The sequence below is a fragment of the Mirounga leonina genome, unplaced genomic scaffold (genome assembly GCF_011800145.1).
Source record: "Mirounga leonina isolate KUSES-001 unplaced genomic scaffold, KU_Mleo_1.0 Mir_496, whole genome shotgun sequence".
Classification (NCBI taxonomy): Eukaryota; Metazoa; Chordata; class Mammalia; order Carnivora; family Phocidae; genus Mirounga; species Mirounga leonina.
Window position 1 is genome coordinate 227,788 of NW_023270783.1, and position 16,241 is coordinate 244,028.

The window sequence follows — 16,241 nt, forward strand, 5'->3', positions numbered from 1 at the left end:
TTATGCAATTTTGAAAAGCAAAGGCACTTCTTTTATTTCAAGGACATTTATTTATTTATTTTTAAATTTTTTAAAAGATTTTATTTATTTATTTGATAGAGAGAGACACAATGAGAGAGGGAACACAAGCAGGGGGAATGGGAGAGGGAGAAGCCGGCTTTCCGCAGAGCAAGGAGCCCGATGCAGGGCTCGATCCCAGGACCCTGGGATCATGACCTGGGCCGAAGGTAGACGCTTAACGACTGAGCCACCCAGGCGCCCCTCAAGTTCATTTAAAGAGAACAATTTCCATCAACGCTTGACTAAGACCTTCTGGACTTTTCCTCTGTAGACCTAGGAACCCATTCATGGGTAGACGATGATGTTCTTGTGGGGAGCAACTGTCCTAGAACACGTCGCCCCGCTGGTCCCAGGTGCTAAAGCTAAGTTGGAGTTTAGAACACCACTGTCTCAGAAACAAAATGCAGCCACAATGTGAGCCACGGAAGTAATTTAAAATTTTCTAGTAGCTATATTTTAAAAAGTAAAAGGAAACAGCTAAAATCAACCAATATATCCTAAATATCACTTCCACATGTAATCAATATTAAAAAATTACATTTATATTCTCTTCCTCTCTGAAATCCAGTCAGCACCTCACATCTATGGCCCAGCTCGGCTCCGACCGGCCACACCTTGAGGGCCAGTGGTCCCCGTGGCTGGTGTTCACCCGTCGTGGGCGCTGGAACTGGACAGCAGGGAGCTCGGTACCTCGTGGCCCAGAGGCAGAGAGCTCGAGAAAAGCCTTGATTCAAGACAAAGTTTTAACAACAACTAAAACTAAAGAAGCTATTTGTTTAGAAAAATAAAAAGCAGTAGCAATCTACATTAAAATTCTTTTAGGCAACTGATGAAAAAGAAAAGCTCTCCACATCCGGCCTAAGATCTTGACTGAGCCTTCATTTTACCCTTTCCTCCCAGGAGTGTGATGTTAACATATACAAATAAGAGTAAACTACACGGAGAAAGCCTATGCAGGACGTCGCACGGAGACAACCCCAGCGAAGTGCTTCTGTGCATGAAGGTTCACAGGGAGGCTCCCAGGAGCTCAGGGGACCACGTCCTGAGGTCGGGGACACATGAGCATCCCCAGCAGGGCCCGGGGCAGCTCTGAGATCAGAGGCAGCGCCCACCCGGGGAAGTGGCAGTCGGGGGGCTGTGAGTGGCCTCTGGGGTCAGCAGGTGCCCCAGCTGTCACCACACTTCCCTCAAGGGGACTTCCCCCACCCCCCAGAACACTCCAAAGCAGGCTGGGTGAGGCAGGGCAAGTGTTTACAGCCATTTACAGCCACAATGCAGGACAACGAGGCCCTCACCCCAGAAGACGAGCTACCCGCACACCCTGAAAGAAAGCACTCGGGGTCAAAAGCCTCTTCCCCAGCAGCAAAGCTCCTCTGTCAGAGTGTACGTTTACAACCAGAAGGACAGACTATCATTTGGGCTAAGGACAGAGAGTCTAGTTAACAAGGCCATACCTATTTGATCCTCATCTATAAATATAAGCTGACAACCAAGAATCAATGAACAGTTGAGGAAATCAGAGCAAGAAAGAGGTACACACTCCACAAACAGAATAACCATCCCTAGGAAACAGAGATGAAGGGCTGTGCATCTGCAGTAAAAGAAGGGCTATCTTGAAGAAGAAACTGTGCTTGGAGATGAATCATGCTATTGCCAAAGTGAACATGTCGACAGTTGGGCAGCATACCAACCAAAGAGCAAACGAGTGAGCTGAAAGACCGCGCCAAGATTCTCCGGTGACACATCTAAGAAACCCTGAGAGAAGTTCACTGAGCTGAAGGAAAGACAGCAGGCGCACTGACTAATTAAACACCCAAGGGCTTTGACATTCCAGAACGCTAAGGATAGGGGGATGCTGGAATTTTCTGGACTGGGGGGAAGGGAGAGGGAGGAGAAACAGATGAGCTCACACAAATTTGGGGACCAGATCATCAGTATCACGAGGTACCAGAAAACCAGGGAGCTCCTCTCCCAAGTTCTAAGGGCAAATAAAATTGAAGCCAGAAGCTTCCATCTACCTAGACAAACTAGGGTTCAGTGCGAGAGCAAAGTCAGGGGTCTGTTAGACACTCAAGGATGTAAGCTCACTCCTCACCTGTTCAGAAAGAATGACTCTAGGATGTACTCCAGCAGCACAAAAAATAAACTGAAGAAAGAAAAGAAGGTGAGAGGAAGCAGAGGTGAGCAATGACCATGGTGAAACTTCCAGTAATTCAGTGACGGCCAAATCATGACTGTGATACGTTGGGCAACTATTAGAAATAGTTTCTAAGCCTTGATACTGGGAAAAATAAAACAGATAAACTGGAACTTAGACTTCAGACCATTTCAACAAACGAGAGGGGTATGGAGGAAGGAAAATGCAAAAATGTTACAAACCTTCTGGCAGAAGGTTCTTGTTCTCGGTGTTGTTACTTAAACTCATGAGTGTCTTTATGTCTGAACATTTGGGGGTGACTATTAGGAAACAGAAAAAGGATGTGAGAGGAAAAAGGAGCAAGCAACAATAGGATAACAGAAAAAAACCCTTACGACCTTAATCAATTAGAGTAAGGACAAGAAGAAAGAAAAAGAAAAACAATAAAGTAACACAGAGACACGATACAAGGAACAAAACAAACTGAACAAGGTCCAGCCGGGAGCTCTTTACAAGACACACTTGATCCGCTCCTCTTCCTCACTCCAGTTCTGTCACCGAGTTTTGTGTTATTGAGATTCGTGGAAGGAAGAAACACAAACCCACTTAAGAGCACTAACGGGGCACTAACAGCCGAGGCTGGGGAGGAAGCAGGGCAGCGAGGTCCCGGCCACAGGGCTGCAACACCTGCGACCGCCCGTGCTCCCTGCGTGCTACCCGTCACGTTCAAATCCCCGTGAGAGAACAAGCTGACCGGCCCGCGGGGGACTCGTCCCCTCCAGTAAATGGACTTTCGGAGAGGCCCCCCCAGGCCGCACCCCTGCTTCTCCCCGATGTGCTGATCAACAGGGTCTGGAGAGCAGGGGGGAACTGCCATGGGCCTCGGCCTCGATGACAAGACAGCAGGCGGCCAACTACCAAGTAAAGGGGTGCGGCTCCCAGGACAGGCGGCGGGGGTGGCCGGGGCTCAGGAAGAGGGGCTCTGAGCCCCACGCGGTATAGACCAGGGAGAAGGGAGGGGAAAGCACAGTAAGCAGACAGCCTCCCTGAGCAGCTTTTCAGAAGCATTCTTCTTCTCAGTACTTACTGAGTTTAAAAAGAAATCAAAACTGAAGGGGCGCCTGGGTGGCTCAGTTGGTTAAGCGACTGCCTTCGGCTCAGGTCATGATCCTGGAGTCCCGGGATCGAGTCCCGCATCGGGCTCCCTGCTCGGCGGGGAGTCTGCTTCTCCCTCTGACCCTCCTCCCTCTCATGCTCTCTGCCTCTCATTCTCTCTGTCTAAAATAAATAAATAAAATCTTTAAAAAAAAACAAAACCAAAAAAACCCCTGAAAATCCAGACTATTCTGGGTAGAGACAATAATCTGAAATTTCGTCTTGCCGACGACCTGATGTCCAAATAAAGAACTGGGCAACAGCGTGTCTGCAGGGAGCAGGGGTGAGGAGCGCCGTACCTCTTTGACGTTCTGCAGGGTTTCAGGTGTAATGGTGAAGTCCACGGGACTCGGGGTCAACTTCCCCTTCTGAGGCTGAAACAGGAGGCAAAACCCAAGTCAGCTGCTTGAAGCCCAGAGTTCCACAGGCCACACCCCGCTCTGCCCTTCTAGAGAAACGAAGGGCAGCACAGCGAACCGGGAAAGACGTGGTACTCAGAGGCAGGTCGTGTGGGGTCTAAAAGCACCGTTCTGCCAAAAACCTATGTTGTGTTCTTTGTCAAATTTAAAACACCCCTTGCGACTCAGTTTCCTCATCTGTAAAATGAGGGGACCCCCTGCTTAACTCTTGGGGCCCCTTTGGGTCCAGAAATTAAAAGTTAGACCTAAGAACTGATGGTAGCATTCTTGGAAGGTATTTATCTTAAACCCCTCTCTTAGAACAAGAGCTGACACTGAACCAGCACGATGACGCTATGGGCTGCTGTTCCTGCCACGGGTCCCACTTCACAGACACGGGCAGCGAGGCACCGCGAGCTCACGTGGCTTTCTCCAGTGGCAGAGCCGAGATTCAAACACAGGGCGCCAGGCTCCGACCATGCGGTCAGCCACTCAGCTATCCACCGGGAAGACTCGCTCATCTCAACTATAAATGTTACCCTAGTTACGAATGATGGTCATCCCCCATCACAAAACCACAGAAGCCCCCCGGGCAGCCGAGCGTCTCCAGGGCCTGCCTGGCGTGGTGCACTCAGGCGCCGGGATCCACAGGCCAGGGGGCCGCGGTGGAGGAAGGGCGCTGGCTGATCCGCCAAGTTTACTCATTTACCAAAAGCGTATTCTTCTTAACAGGTTCGAGAACACACTCTTCAGGGAACATATTCTTCCTTACAGCATTTAAAGGAATATTTAACTTGTCAACTAGAGCTCACACATGGTTTGGCCTTCTCATGAAATCATTCACAAAGAAGAACAGACTTCTTGGAGGCTATGTGTTGGTAAGCTGCCGGGAGCAGGGAGGAGGCCCCGAGACTTCTGTCCCTGCTGCGCACTCCGAGCTGCCCCGGGGGGGTGGGGGGGAGGGGCTCTGCAGTCATGAGTGCGCTGTGCGCCCTGGGTCGGGGGCTGAGGGGCATCCTGGCCTGGAGCCCAGCTGTGGGCAGGGAGCTGAACTTGGGCTCATTCTCCTTCACAAAGTTGGAGGCTCTTTTTGCTGAAGACATAGAAAGGTGTATGTCTCTTCTAGGGAATAATCCACATGAAAAAAAAATTTTTTTTTTTGCTTCAGTTTGAAGACCCTTGATAGAAAAAAGGAAAATGTCTAAATCACATCACTTCCAAAAAAATAGATAACTATTTTTAATATTTTTATATTTAATATTTTAATATTTTATATGTTCATCACTAAAAGAAACAAACGCAGTAATTACTAGTAAGAGGAAAACTATAAATGTTGGAAGTCCCAAAAAGTCAAAAGTGATGCAAATAAAGGACATCAGTGATTTTGCCAATCTTATACACAGGCGACCTAAGTCTTCCGTTTTATTGAGCCATTACTCAAAGACACCTGTGGACATTTCACAACAGTGTAAAAGAAACGCAATTGCAAATGTTCCACAAACACCAACTGCCTCACCACGGAGCTCTGGAGAAGCTCCCACTTACTAATAAGGCCTGTGGCAAAGACTGTGGGACCCGTGTGGGGCCCCCAGGACGCTGAGTCAATGCCAACGAAGCTGTAGGCCGCACCGGGTACACGAGCGAAGGAAAGCTAGTGGCCCTTGTGTCTGTCCAGTCTGGGTGGCACCTTGACATGGCCTGCAGCCCCATGGGATCCATACATACGTCCAGGCTCCGTTCACCTGGGCGCCTCCAGGAACCCCAGTCTGGCTCTCTTCTGTCCCCAAACTGCTCAGAATTAAATCAAAGGCAGATGGACCACATTCTGAGGCTAGGTGGCTCTTCAAGGAGGGAGGTAGGCTGCCATCGGCCCCGAGAAAGGGGGGCAGGACCAGCCCCGAACCAGAGGTGTGCGCACACAGCCCAGGGAGGGGAGGACAAGCCCCAGCAGCTGCTCCGATACCAGACCTGGAGAGCCCGGGGAGATAAAACAGGGGACTCCAGTGCAGTGGACATCTGTCACCATGTGTCACACCTAGAGCAGGCACTGCCCATCACTGCTTAGTTCTGCATGATGACCAAGGAGTAGAGCAGATGGGCTGCAGGGAACTTGCCTTGAATTCACACAGAGTTGCCTACAGCCATGGGGAGGGGGACCCAGTTCCTTAAGCTGACATGTGAAAGGAAATTTTTAAGAACATTCTGTCACTGCAAAATATGAGCAGAAGGTGTTGGGAGAGGCAACCCACCCTGGCCCTGGGTGTCCCTGCGTGTCCTTGCTGGGCAGACCAAGACTGTAAGGCCTAACCCTTCCTTGTCTGGGCCAGGCCATTGCTCTGGGTTGTGTCTGCCACCGCGACCTTGAGCAAGGATGTGTCTCTCTGAAGAGGACTTGCTCACTGACTGCTCTAGCAGAGGTGGGCTCCCAGCCTGGGGCTCCTTGGCTGAGGCCCGAGCCCCTCAGGTGCAGCGGTGTCTGGGCCACGGCATCGCCCCGTGGGATTCTGGGCCCAGCAGGATGAGGCACACACCAATGCCGGTGCTCTGACCCAGCCGGGAGCAACAGGTCCCTCATCTCCCACCCGGGAGTCTCTTTCCCCAGCAGGAATGACAGCACCAGGTTAACGTACTAGCTTAGAAATAGGGTAAAATACCAGACCCTACAGGAGATTCCTATGATTAAACACAGAGCCCCCCAATACAGCTTACAGCAGAGTGAACGATGAACTCGCAGGTCTTTGTCAAGTCCTTGGCCAACAGAGACCGCCTCATGTCACAGCGCAGGGTATACTGCAGGGAGGAGTCAGAGAAGATGGCACGTTAGCGTGATTTGCTTGCATCATGGAATTATATTCAAAGAGACAAGTAAGTCAACGTACTTGAGGGAAACTCGGTCCAATTACAGTGTTATTGGAAATTAATATACATAATAGGGGGAGCCAATGCTCAAAATGAAGGCATTTCTATAAAAAGACCAAAACCAAGAACACTTTAAGGTGATTCCTCAGCCTAGTCCCACAGCCATCCCACAGTTGGACCCACTCGAACAGAGGCAAGGGTCTTAGCGGTAGCACAGGGAGAGAGCAGGGGGGCGGGCAGAACAGAAAACACATGCACTCAGAAGCGAAAGCTAGCTCAGCTCCAGCGATCTGTCTTAATGTGTGAGCCTGACAGATGAGACGACTCGTCCGGGCTTCGGCCTCCTGCTCTGTAAAATGGGGATGTTCAGATCCGCTCGCAGCACGAGCCAAGGGAAACGGTGTGTGCTGGGCACTCAGCACAGCGTCTGGCCGAGAGCAAGCCGCTCTTGGTAAAGCAGCGGCTCTTTTCTAGTAAGGATTTAAGAGCACACAGGAAGGACCAGGAGCCTCAGGATAGCGTCTAGCATTCCACGCAGCAAGGTAAGGCAAATAGCATCACATTAGCTTTTAACCTAGCTGTGTTCGGTCTCTCTGCCATCCCCGCGCTAGTTTTCTGAACGAGCCACTGCCAGTGTACCCCCCCCCCCCACAGGAAGAGCCAGCCCCTCTGCAGAGCTGGCCCCTGAGCTACGCATCTGACCCAGGGCTGCTCCTTCACACCCCTGTCTGTGGGGGGACACACTGATTGGTAACAAAATTCTACAGTGTGATCATGGTCTTAATGCTAATCTTTTTATAAAAAAGTCACATAACCCATATTGAATAAAGTTAGCTGTTGTTTTAATCATCCAGATAAAACTTCAAAATACTGTTAAAAATGATTCGTGTATGGGGGCGCCTGGGTGGCTCAGTCATTAAGCATCTGCCTTCAGCTCAGGGCATGATGCCAGGGTCCTGGGATCGAGCCCCGCATCGGGCTCCCTGCTCAGCGGGAAGCCTGCTTCTCCCTCTCCCACTCCCCCTGCTTGTGTTCCCTCTCTCGCTGTCTCTCTCTGTCAAATAAATAAATAAAATCTTAAAAAAAAAAAAAAAGATTCATGTACCTGGGACTATATGCATGGTTGACTCAAGAAACTACATTATTATGAACAACCTATATATATTATATAAGAAGTTACTAGACATTTAAGGTGCCACTGGGAGATTAAAACACTTTTTTAAAAGAAACATCCCTTGTTTGCAAGGACCTTTTCATATATATATATATATATATATATATCCATATATACATATACACTGTCTTCTGAGATTTCAGTCTGGTCTCCCCAACCCAACGAGCTCAGCGAGGCCTGGTGCCGTCAGGTCCGTATAGGCGGGCACACACGTGTGTGCACCTGCAGTACATCTATGTACGTGTGTGAGCCTGTATGTGTTTCGTCTTTCTCCTGTACAGCCCACACGCTGTCTAGCATGGGCAACATTTTGTTCAGGCTTGCCCGGTCTCTTGGATCCTTGTCCCAGTGGGAACATCCCCTTCCTCATTTTTAGTCTCAGGGGTTTAGCGGGGCTGACCTCCCCCCAGCCCTCCCAGGCCGGGCTGCTCCTGGGACTGTTGGGAAGGATTCTCTCTGCCGGGGGTGCCAACCAGGAGATGGTGAGCCTGCCAGGTGGCAGCTTAGCTTGGCCCCGGCCAGGGAAGAGCCTGCCCGAGAACGAGGTCTGCACAGAAGGCCGAGCTGGACCCACACCCGGCTCCCCTGGAGCTGCCAGCTCGGCGATCTGTGATACCTGTTTTTAAGTTAAGTCAGTTTGAGCTGGATTTCTACAACTTGCAAAGGAGTGAGAACAGGCATCAACTTCTGGTCACGAGATGTTTTTGAGTACGAAAGCAATAATCAGTAATCTGGGGCAGCTGCTAAGTGAGGGTGGGGAGAAAGGTGGAGAGGAGAGGAACACACTGACGTTCTGTTCTGCGAATGACGTTAATTCTTTCACATGTACCATCTGAGTGAATTACAAGGACGGTCACCAATAACTCATTTATTCAGCCATTCGGCAAATACGTACTGGGAGCATTCTATGTGCCAGGCACTGCGCTAACGAAGCTCTTCACACCAAGACCTCATTAATCTTCTAGGAGGAGAGGTCATGAAGCCTGCTCGGGGTCATAGAGGTGGGACTTGAATTTACACCTGCCGGTTGCCAAAACCCAGGCTCTGAATTCTTATGCAATGCTGTGACTCAAGCCCAGATCTGCCTGCTGCAAAGCCCTAGATCTTTTTACTTTATTGTGATCTTGCCCAACTGCTAAGGAGGTTCCAGGTGCTAGGAGAGGTCAGACGGGGTCAGGAAGGTCAGACCGAGCAGGGTGCCAGGAGGAGGTGCAGGACTGGATCTTATGACCGTCAGTAAACACAAGGCCAACAGAAAGAAGGAGGATGCATGTCAACAGACGTGAAGCAGACTCCTAGAAAGGATACGCTTAACTCTGAGACAGAACGACTAGCATCTGGATAAATTAATTCTGAATTACAATTTCGCAGACATGTTGGTACTGCTGTAATGTTGGGGTACAGTATAAAACCTTGCTCCTGTGGCCACAAGAGTAGAACCAACATAATAAAATTTGCCTACGATTTACATCACTTTTAAAAGAAAAGGTATCTGCACAGAGGGCAACTGGGGGAAAGCAGATAGCTTCTGGTACGCATGATCTAATCACAAAGGTGAGAAACAAACACAACATGCCTGGGAAGAACAGGACCAAACAGCACCAAGCCTCTGTCTAAGGAGAGACAGGGAAATCCAGACCCTGCAAGCTGGAAACGTACCACTCGCTACACCTTAAACCCTTTATTCTGTCTCATGGTTTTTACTATGTTTTCATTATGCTACTACAACACAATTCAAATTACCAATGTAAAATGCCTTGGCGCCCACATAATTTGAGAAAGAGGATGTTACCAGGTTTAACAACACTTTCTGTCCCACGTAATGCACCCGTGAATCTTCAGGGTAAGCACGGCAAGCGAGGGTGCGATGGAGGACCACGCCCTGTGGGACCCTAGACCGTCACCATTTGCTCTGCTATAAAACAACGAGGCTAGCAAAAGACCGCTCTAGAAACTGAATGAATGAATCAATGAATGAAAAACAGATAAAAAAAACAACAACCCACCATCCTAGTTTCTCTGGAGAAGTATATTTTCAAGGGGCACCTGGCTGGCTCAGTGGGTGGAGCAGGTGACTCTTGGTCTCAGGGTTGTGAGTTCGAGCCCCACGCTGGGTGTAGAGATTACTTAAAAATAAAATCTTTTAAAAAGAAGTATGTTTTCTCAAAAGGAGCAACAACAAATTTGAATATGAATTGGGAATGAGATGGTATTCGAGAATTTTTGCTAATTTTGATAGGTGTGAAAACACCAGCTGTGTTTCTGTAGGAGAGCGTCCCTATTTTCTGTAGATGGACAGTGAAGTAGCCCAACAAGTGTCATGATTCTGGAACTTCGAAACGACTCAGGAAAGATCAACAAAGATGAAACAAAAAGGGCAAAATTCTAATAAATGTTCAATCTAGGTGATAAGCTCTTCTAAATTGGAGGTTAGGATGAGAAGAAATCTCTTAATTTTTAGAAATCTGTAGATATTTGGGGAGGTAGAGAATTCAAGTTGTAGCATTCCGAAGTTAACCCTCAAGGGGTAAAATCTGTTGACCAAAATAAAGGTTGGGTCTGGGTGATCATAAACCGTACTGAAGAATTCACCACCTGCTAACCCTCCAATTGCATTTTAAAGAGTTTCCAATTTACACACAGCCATGCAGGACACAAATACAGTTTTTTATGTACAATTGACTCTTGAACAATGCGGGGTGAGGGGCGCCGATCCCCGCACAGTCAAAAATCCATGTGTAACTTGTGACTTCCCAAAAACATAACTACTGAGAGCTTATTGTTGACCAGAAGCCTGGCCAGTAACATTAGATATTTTGTATGTTATATGTATCGTATACTGTATTCTTCCAATAAAGTAAGCTAGAGAAAAGAAAACCATAAGGAAGAGAACATACATTTGCACTCTAAGAGATCCAGGTAAAGGGGATCCACACAGTTCAAACCCATGTTGTTCAAGGGTCAACTGTAAATCTGCATGCCCTTCTTGGCATTATTTGGAAAAGAGTGAGATTTCCAATTTGATTTTTTTTAAAGACTTTATTTTTTAAAGTAATCTCTACACCCAACGTGGGGCTCGAACTCACAACCCCGAGATCAAGAGTTGCGTGCTCGACCGACTGAGCCAGCCAGGCGCCCCTCCAATTTGATTTGAAACAAATTAATCTTTTTTTTTTTTTAAAGATTTTATTTATTTATTTGACAGAGAGAGACACAGCGAGAGAGGGAACACAAGCAGGGGGAGTGGGAGAGGGAGAAGCAGGCTTCCCGCGGAGCAGGGAGCCCGATGCGGGGCTCGATCTCAGGACCCTGGGATTATGACCTGAGCCGAAGGCAGACGCCCAACGACCGAGCCACCCAGGCGCCCCTGAAACAAATTAATCTCTTAACAAGAACGATAAACATAGGAGGAAGGCACAAGAAGTATGACCAGTGAAACCTGAATGTTAGTCTCTTCGGTTTCTCATGAACGAACACTTATGTTATTAAATAAACAGTATTAAAGAGCTACTGTGTCGGGAAAGCAAGGCGATGTGGATGCTGGGGAGAGAATAAATATGACGTTTGAATGAGACATTTGAGATACTGTCAGGCTTGCTAAGAAGGCATTTTGCATGTACTGCCTTCTGCGGTCAAAGTACTCCCGACCTAGGAAGCTGGTCATTCCTGTCACCTCCTGCGTGCTGTCCAAAGCCTCTAGTGCACGCGTTGCCTGAAACTGGTGCACCAATAATGAAGGACTAGATGCAGTTTTTCTGGATGGAAAGACAATGACTGCAGTGCAGCATGTCACATGGTCCATGCTTCTGCTCACCCCATGTTTCCGGCACTTCGTAGAACTCGCACGCAGTCAAACTTTGAGTTGAAACTCTCACAAGTGTTTTGAGGATCTGTATTTTTAAAGTGGTACATTTTAGGGGTGCCTGGGTGGCTCAGTCTGTTGAGCGTCTGCCTTCGTCTTGGGTCAAGATCCCAGGATCCTGGGATCGAGGCCCGCATCGGGCTCCCTGCTCCGCGGAAGCCTGCTTCTCCCTCTCCCACTCCCCCTGCTTGTGTTCCCTCTCTCACTGCGTCTCTCTCTGTCAAATAAATAAAAATAAAATCATTAAAAATAAATAAATAAAGTGGTGCGTTTTAGGCAGGGGAAGGGTCTCTTGCCGAGACCAAATTATCAGCTACAAGTTAATAAATCAGGAAACTTCCTAACCTTCCGCCCTGTTGCACGTACGCAAGACAAAATGGTTTTGTCTCACGCGGCAAGGGGAGCCCTGCAAAGCTGGTATCACAAAAGTACCTTTCTTTCCACTGAATAAAGGAAAGGCTCTCTCCCGCCCGCTGCCTCTGAGTCATGACTCCAAACTGTGCCGGAGACAATAGTGGCTAAAGGCGTCCTGAGCCAGCGGAGGTAGACAGGAAGTCATAAATTCACTTCCCCTCATTTACAGGGTTTGTTCAATAAAGAATACTAGCCTATGTTAGAGTAGTAGCCTTTGGATATCTAACAAAGAGATATTTATGCGTATAAAACAGACAATCAGTGCGAGTGCCAGAGAGGAGCGAGGGCACAGATGTGCACCAAACACTAACAGCACCGCTCACGGTGTCAGTGTGGCTGGAACAGGGCCCAAAAGAAACAACGGGATTTTTTAAAAGAAGGCATAACAGGGGTCCTCTGGGGTTCCTATCAAAAATAACGGCCACCCCTAAAATGTGTTCCGCAAAGCAAAATGAGAAATCAAACTAGAATATACATGGGCGGTCCTGGCATAATTACAGTATTAAATTCTTGGGTCCCCTATTAGCCGTCAGTGAAAGAAAGACGGAGCCGTTTTGCAAAGGAAAAGCCAGGAAATGAACTGCACGGGATTAGGAAACTCTCACCTGAATGTTGACGAACACGCCGTGATAAGTCTCGTACAGAACTTTGTTGCCCTTCACATGCAAAGGAAACTCAAAAGGAATTTCTGTTTTGCCACTGGGAAATTTCCCTGGCTTCACCATTTCAATGGTACTGTTGATAATCTGGATAGGCTGTAAAGAAAAAGCAACTCTATCCATCAGCACGCACTTCTGGATGCATTTTCCAATTAGCATGTCTATTAACGATCTCCTGAAAGGCACGAGCCCCGAGCCCTCAGAGGCTACCCTGCCCGTGTCCTGGCCAGCACAGTGCTGGGTCGGCAGATGAGCAGCCAGCTGGCTCGAGTCGCTGGCACAATTATGGTTCGTTCACAGGACTGGATGCTTGGATGTTTGGTGTATTTCCTCTCCTTTCCCCAAAAAGCTCTGTTCGCTGTCCTAACAACCCTCCTGCCAGGCACTCCTACCTTCAGAATGAAGCAGCAGACGTGCACAGTCAAGGCGCTGGGCCAGAAGGGCCGCCACCTGAACCCGGGGGCTCCTCACCAGCCTGTGCCCGCCTCAGACCCCAGCCTCCTGGGAGCCTCCCCACCGCCTGCCGCGTGGGGAGGAGCGGGTCTGTCCTCAGCCCCGGGCGCCTCCGCGTTACACCGGGACCCTGCCCAAAGGCAGCTATCACCCCTTAACTAGTTCATGTATTCGAAGCCTTGGTTTAGCAACACTCAGAAAATCTACCACTTGTGAAGTGAGCCTCTGAGTGCTTCTGGAAGAGAACACGGAGATTGCGGAAGAGCACGGGCAGGCCCTGAATCTGAATGCGGTTAATGAGACCCCTTCTTCCCTCTGACCTCCTTCCCCCTCAAAACTCAGTTAATATGTCCCTCTGGAAAAGGAAACTCTAAGTATAGAAAAAGAGTTTATATTCTGGAACACACACTTCTACCCAAAATGACAAAAAGGAAAAGAATGGCCACTGCTCGGGCTCCTGGGTGGCTCAGATGGTTAAGCGTCTGCCTTCGGCTCAGGTCATGATCCCAGGGTCCTGGGATCGAGTCCCGCATCGGGGTCCCTGCTCGGCAGGGGGTCTGCTTCTCCCTCTGACCCTCCCCCCTCTCATGCTGTTTCTCGCTCGCTCGCTCTCTAAAAAATAAATAAAATCTTTAAAAAATAATAATAAAAAAAAGAATGGCCACTGCTCTACCTGCGTCTCACCTGAGTACCAACTCCAAGAGCTGCCACATACACAGTCCTAATAACAGTTTTGTTTTAGGAAGGTCAGTGCCAGAAGCCAGAGGCACTTCTCAGAAGACCTCTGGTGTCCTTAAAGGCTGAATTTAGTCTACTTACAGTTCTCCTAATCCTATCTTACAGGAATAAAAACTGGCAGACTTGCAATAGCAGGATATATCCAGAGTCAAAATATCTGAATATTTTTGCGGTTTGATTAGCAAGTATTAAAAAAAGTAGGACCACTGCTATACCTTGCAACATATCAACAGGTAACAACAATAAAGCCAGAAAACAAGTAAAAACCACCACACACATCGGGATAACGAACTAAAAATGTGCAACGTCAGCGTTCTTACCTTAACAGAATTATAGAATGCCTCGAACACACCCACACTCTTGGCACTGAGCTGGAGGTTCACACTTCCTTCCACTGTCAAAGACACTCCCTGGTGCTGGATCGAATCCTTACCAGATATGACCACCACGCCCGAGAGCACTTCCTAGGGGAGCAGAGACAGCCACCAGTCAAATTAACACGTCTTTGCATTCACCTTGTTTATTAGCAAAAGCAGGTCTCCTTAACAAGCAATTTGTTCAAAGATGTAGATATTCACTGAGCGCTTAGTGCAGACCAGAGACCTGGATGCTGGGATGGAGCAAGCACAGCGTCCCAAAGGGGTGGATGCTGCGGGGCGGGGCTGGACCTCTGGGGAGCACTGGGGCGGGGGGGGGGGGGGGGCAGCGGATCTCAGGCCATCAGGGCCTTCCAGACATGTCCGCACTCCCGGCTGGGAGAATCCCAACAAATGTCTGATTCCAAAAAGGGTAAATAGCAGGTTCAAGGCCACATTATACACAAGTATGTATAATGACCTCTTCAGAAAGAATACAATAAAATAAAACCCTTTTCTTTGGGTTCTTTCTCAGTTATGCTAAAACGACTACACGTTTTCATATGCATAATGTAACACAACCACTGGCCCGGTGCTCCCTCGGCCCAGGAAGCCTCACTGAGGAGGGGTCTGGAGCTTGTCCACAGAACACGTGAGGGCACCCCACCACTTTCGCTAAGTCTTCCCCAGTCTCTCCATGGCCCGGCTCTCTCTGTAGACATTCGAGCCTAGATTTCCCTGGATCATGAAATCATTTAGGAAAGATTTCACAACAGATCATCTATTCATCTATCTGAAGATAATTATGGAGTAACAGAATATGGACATTATCCTCTCTCCTGGATGGCAGTCTCTTCCTGGCACCAAAGAACTCGGCGGTCTCAATTTGCTACGGGGGTTTGGGGTGGAAAAGGAAGTTCAGGAGACGACACGGCGTCCACCAGAGTGGAAAGAGAATCCACAATAAATTCAAACAACATGTTTGTGAAATGACCTTCAGAAACGTAGCACGACTGCTGTCCAATGGTAATATGATGGCAGCAAATTACTGACAACAAAACCAAAAAAAAAAAAAAAGAAAGAAGGGGCCTGCAGATCAAAGCATTAAAAACCATCTGTCCTATTAGTGTTTAAATCTTTTTATTTCCTCTAGTCACCCAGTGAAAAAACTTGTACCAAGTTCTCACAGTCTGAAGAATTTGGGGAGCGGGGAGTTTTTGTTTCCTGCTCCCCCATAAAAAGTGCATAAGCAAATAATTTTTTTCCTATTTATTTATTTTTGATGTAGTGTTCTATGATTCATTGTTTGCATGTAACACCCAGTGCTCCATTGAAGACGTACCCTCTTTAATACCCATCACCAGGCTAACCCATCCCCTCATCCCTCTCCCCTCTAGAACCCTCAGTCTGTTTCTCACAGTCCATAGTCTCTCATGGTTTAATTTAAACTAAAAGTCCTCTGAAATAATTTAACTTTTAAATTTAATTAAAATTAATTCTATTACTTCTTGTACAACCCAAATTAAATAGAACTCTAATTTTTAAAAATTTAAATTCACTGGTATATTTTTATGATTTGACTAGTGTCAAGTAATAAAATGAGCCAAAACAATTTCATGAACTTTATCACTTACACGACATGGCGGCACTTGGGACACTCTGATCCTATCTAATCACACTGTCAGTTAATCTCATGGGAACGGATCTGGGCTGACCACTGATCGGCATATTATAGTCGTGACATCAATACAACCCTTCCTTCCCTGGTCCCTATGGCATAAGGAGAAAAAGGAAGTAAAGTACCTTGGAAGGAAGCACAGTAAATATTTCATGACCCAAGGGACTCTTCCGTCATTCTTTGATTTAATTAAGAAAGAATAAGTAGAGGGGCGCCTGGGGAACTCAGTCAGTGAAGCGTCTGCCTTCGGCTCAGGTCATGATCTCGGGGTCCTGGGACTGAGTCCTGCATCGGGCTC

The 16,241-nt window shown here is 48.0% G+C and overlaps 1 protein-coding gene across 1 annotated transcript in view; it reads right to left on the minus strand.

Annotated features, from left to right (window-relative positions):
• VPS26C (VPS26 endosomal protein sorting factor C) overlaps nt 1-16,241 on the minus strand; it is a 43,976-nt gene that overhangs the window by 4,563 nt on the left and 23,172 nt on the right. The window contains exons 2-5 of the mRNA XM_034990138.1: nt 14,230-14,373; nt 12,665-12,814; nt 6,460-6,540; nt 3,652-3,726 (exon numbers count right to left, since the gene is read on the minus strand). Coding sequence (XP_034846029.1) covers nt 3,652-3,726; nt 6,460-6,540; nt 12,665-12,814; nt 14,230-14,373 — 450 coding nt within the window. The remainder of the gene's footprint in view (nt 1-3,651; nt 3,727-6,459; nt 6,541-12,664; nt 12,815-14,229; nt 14,374-16,241) is intronic.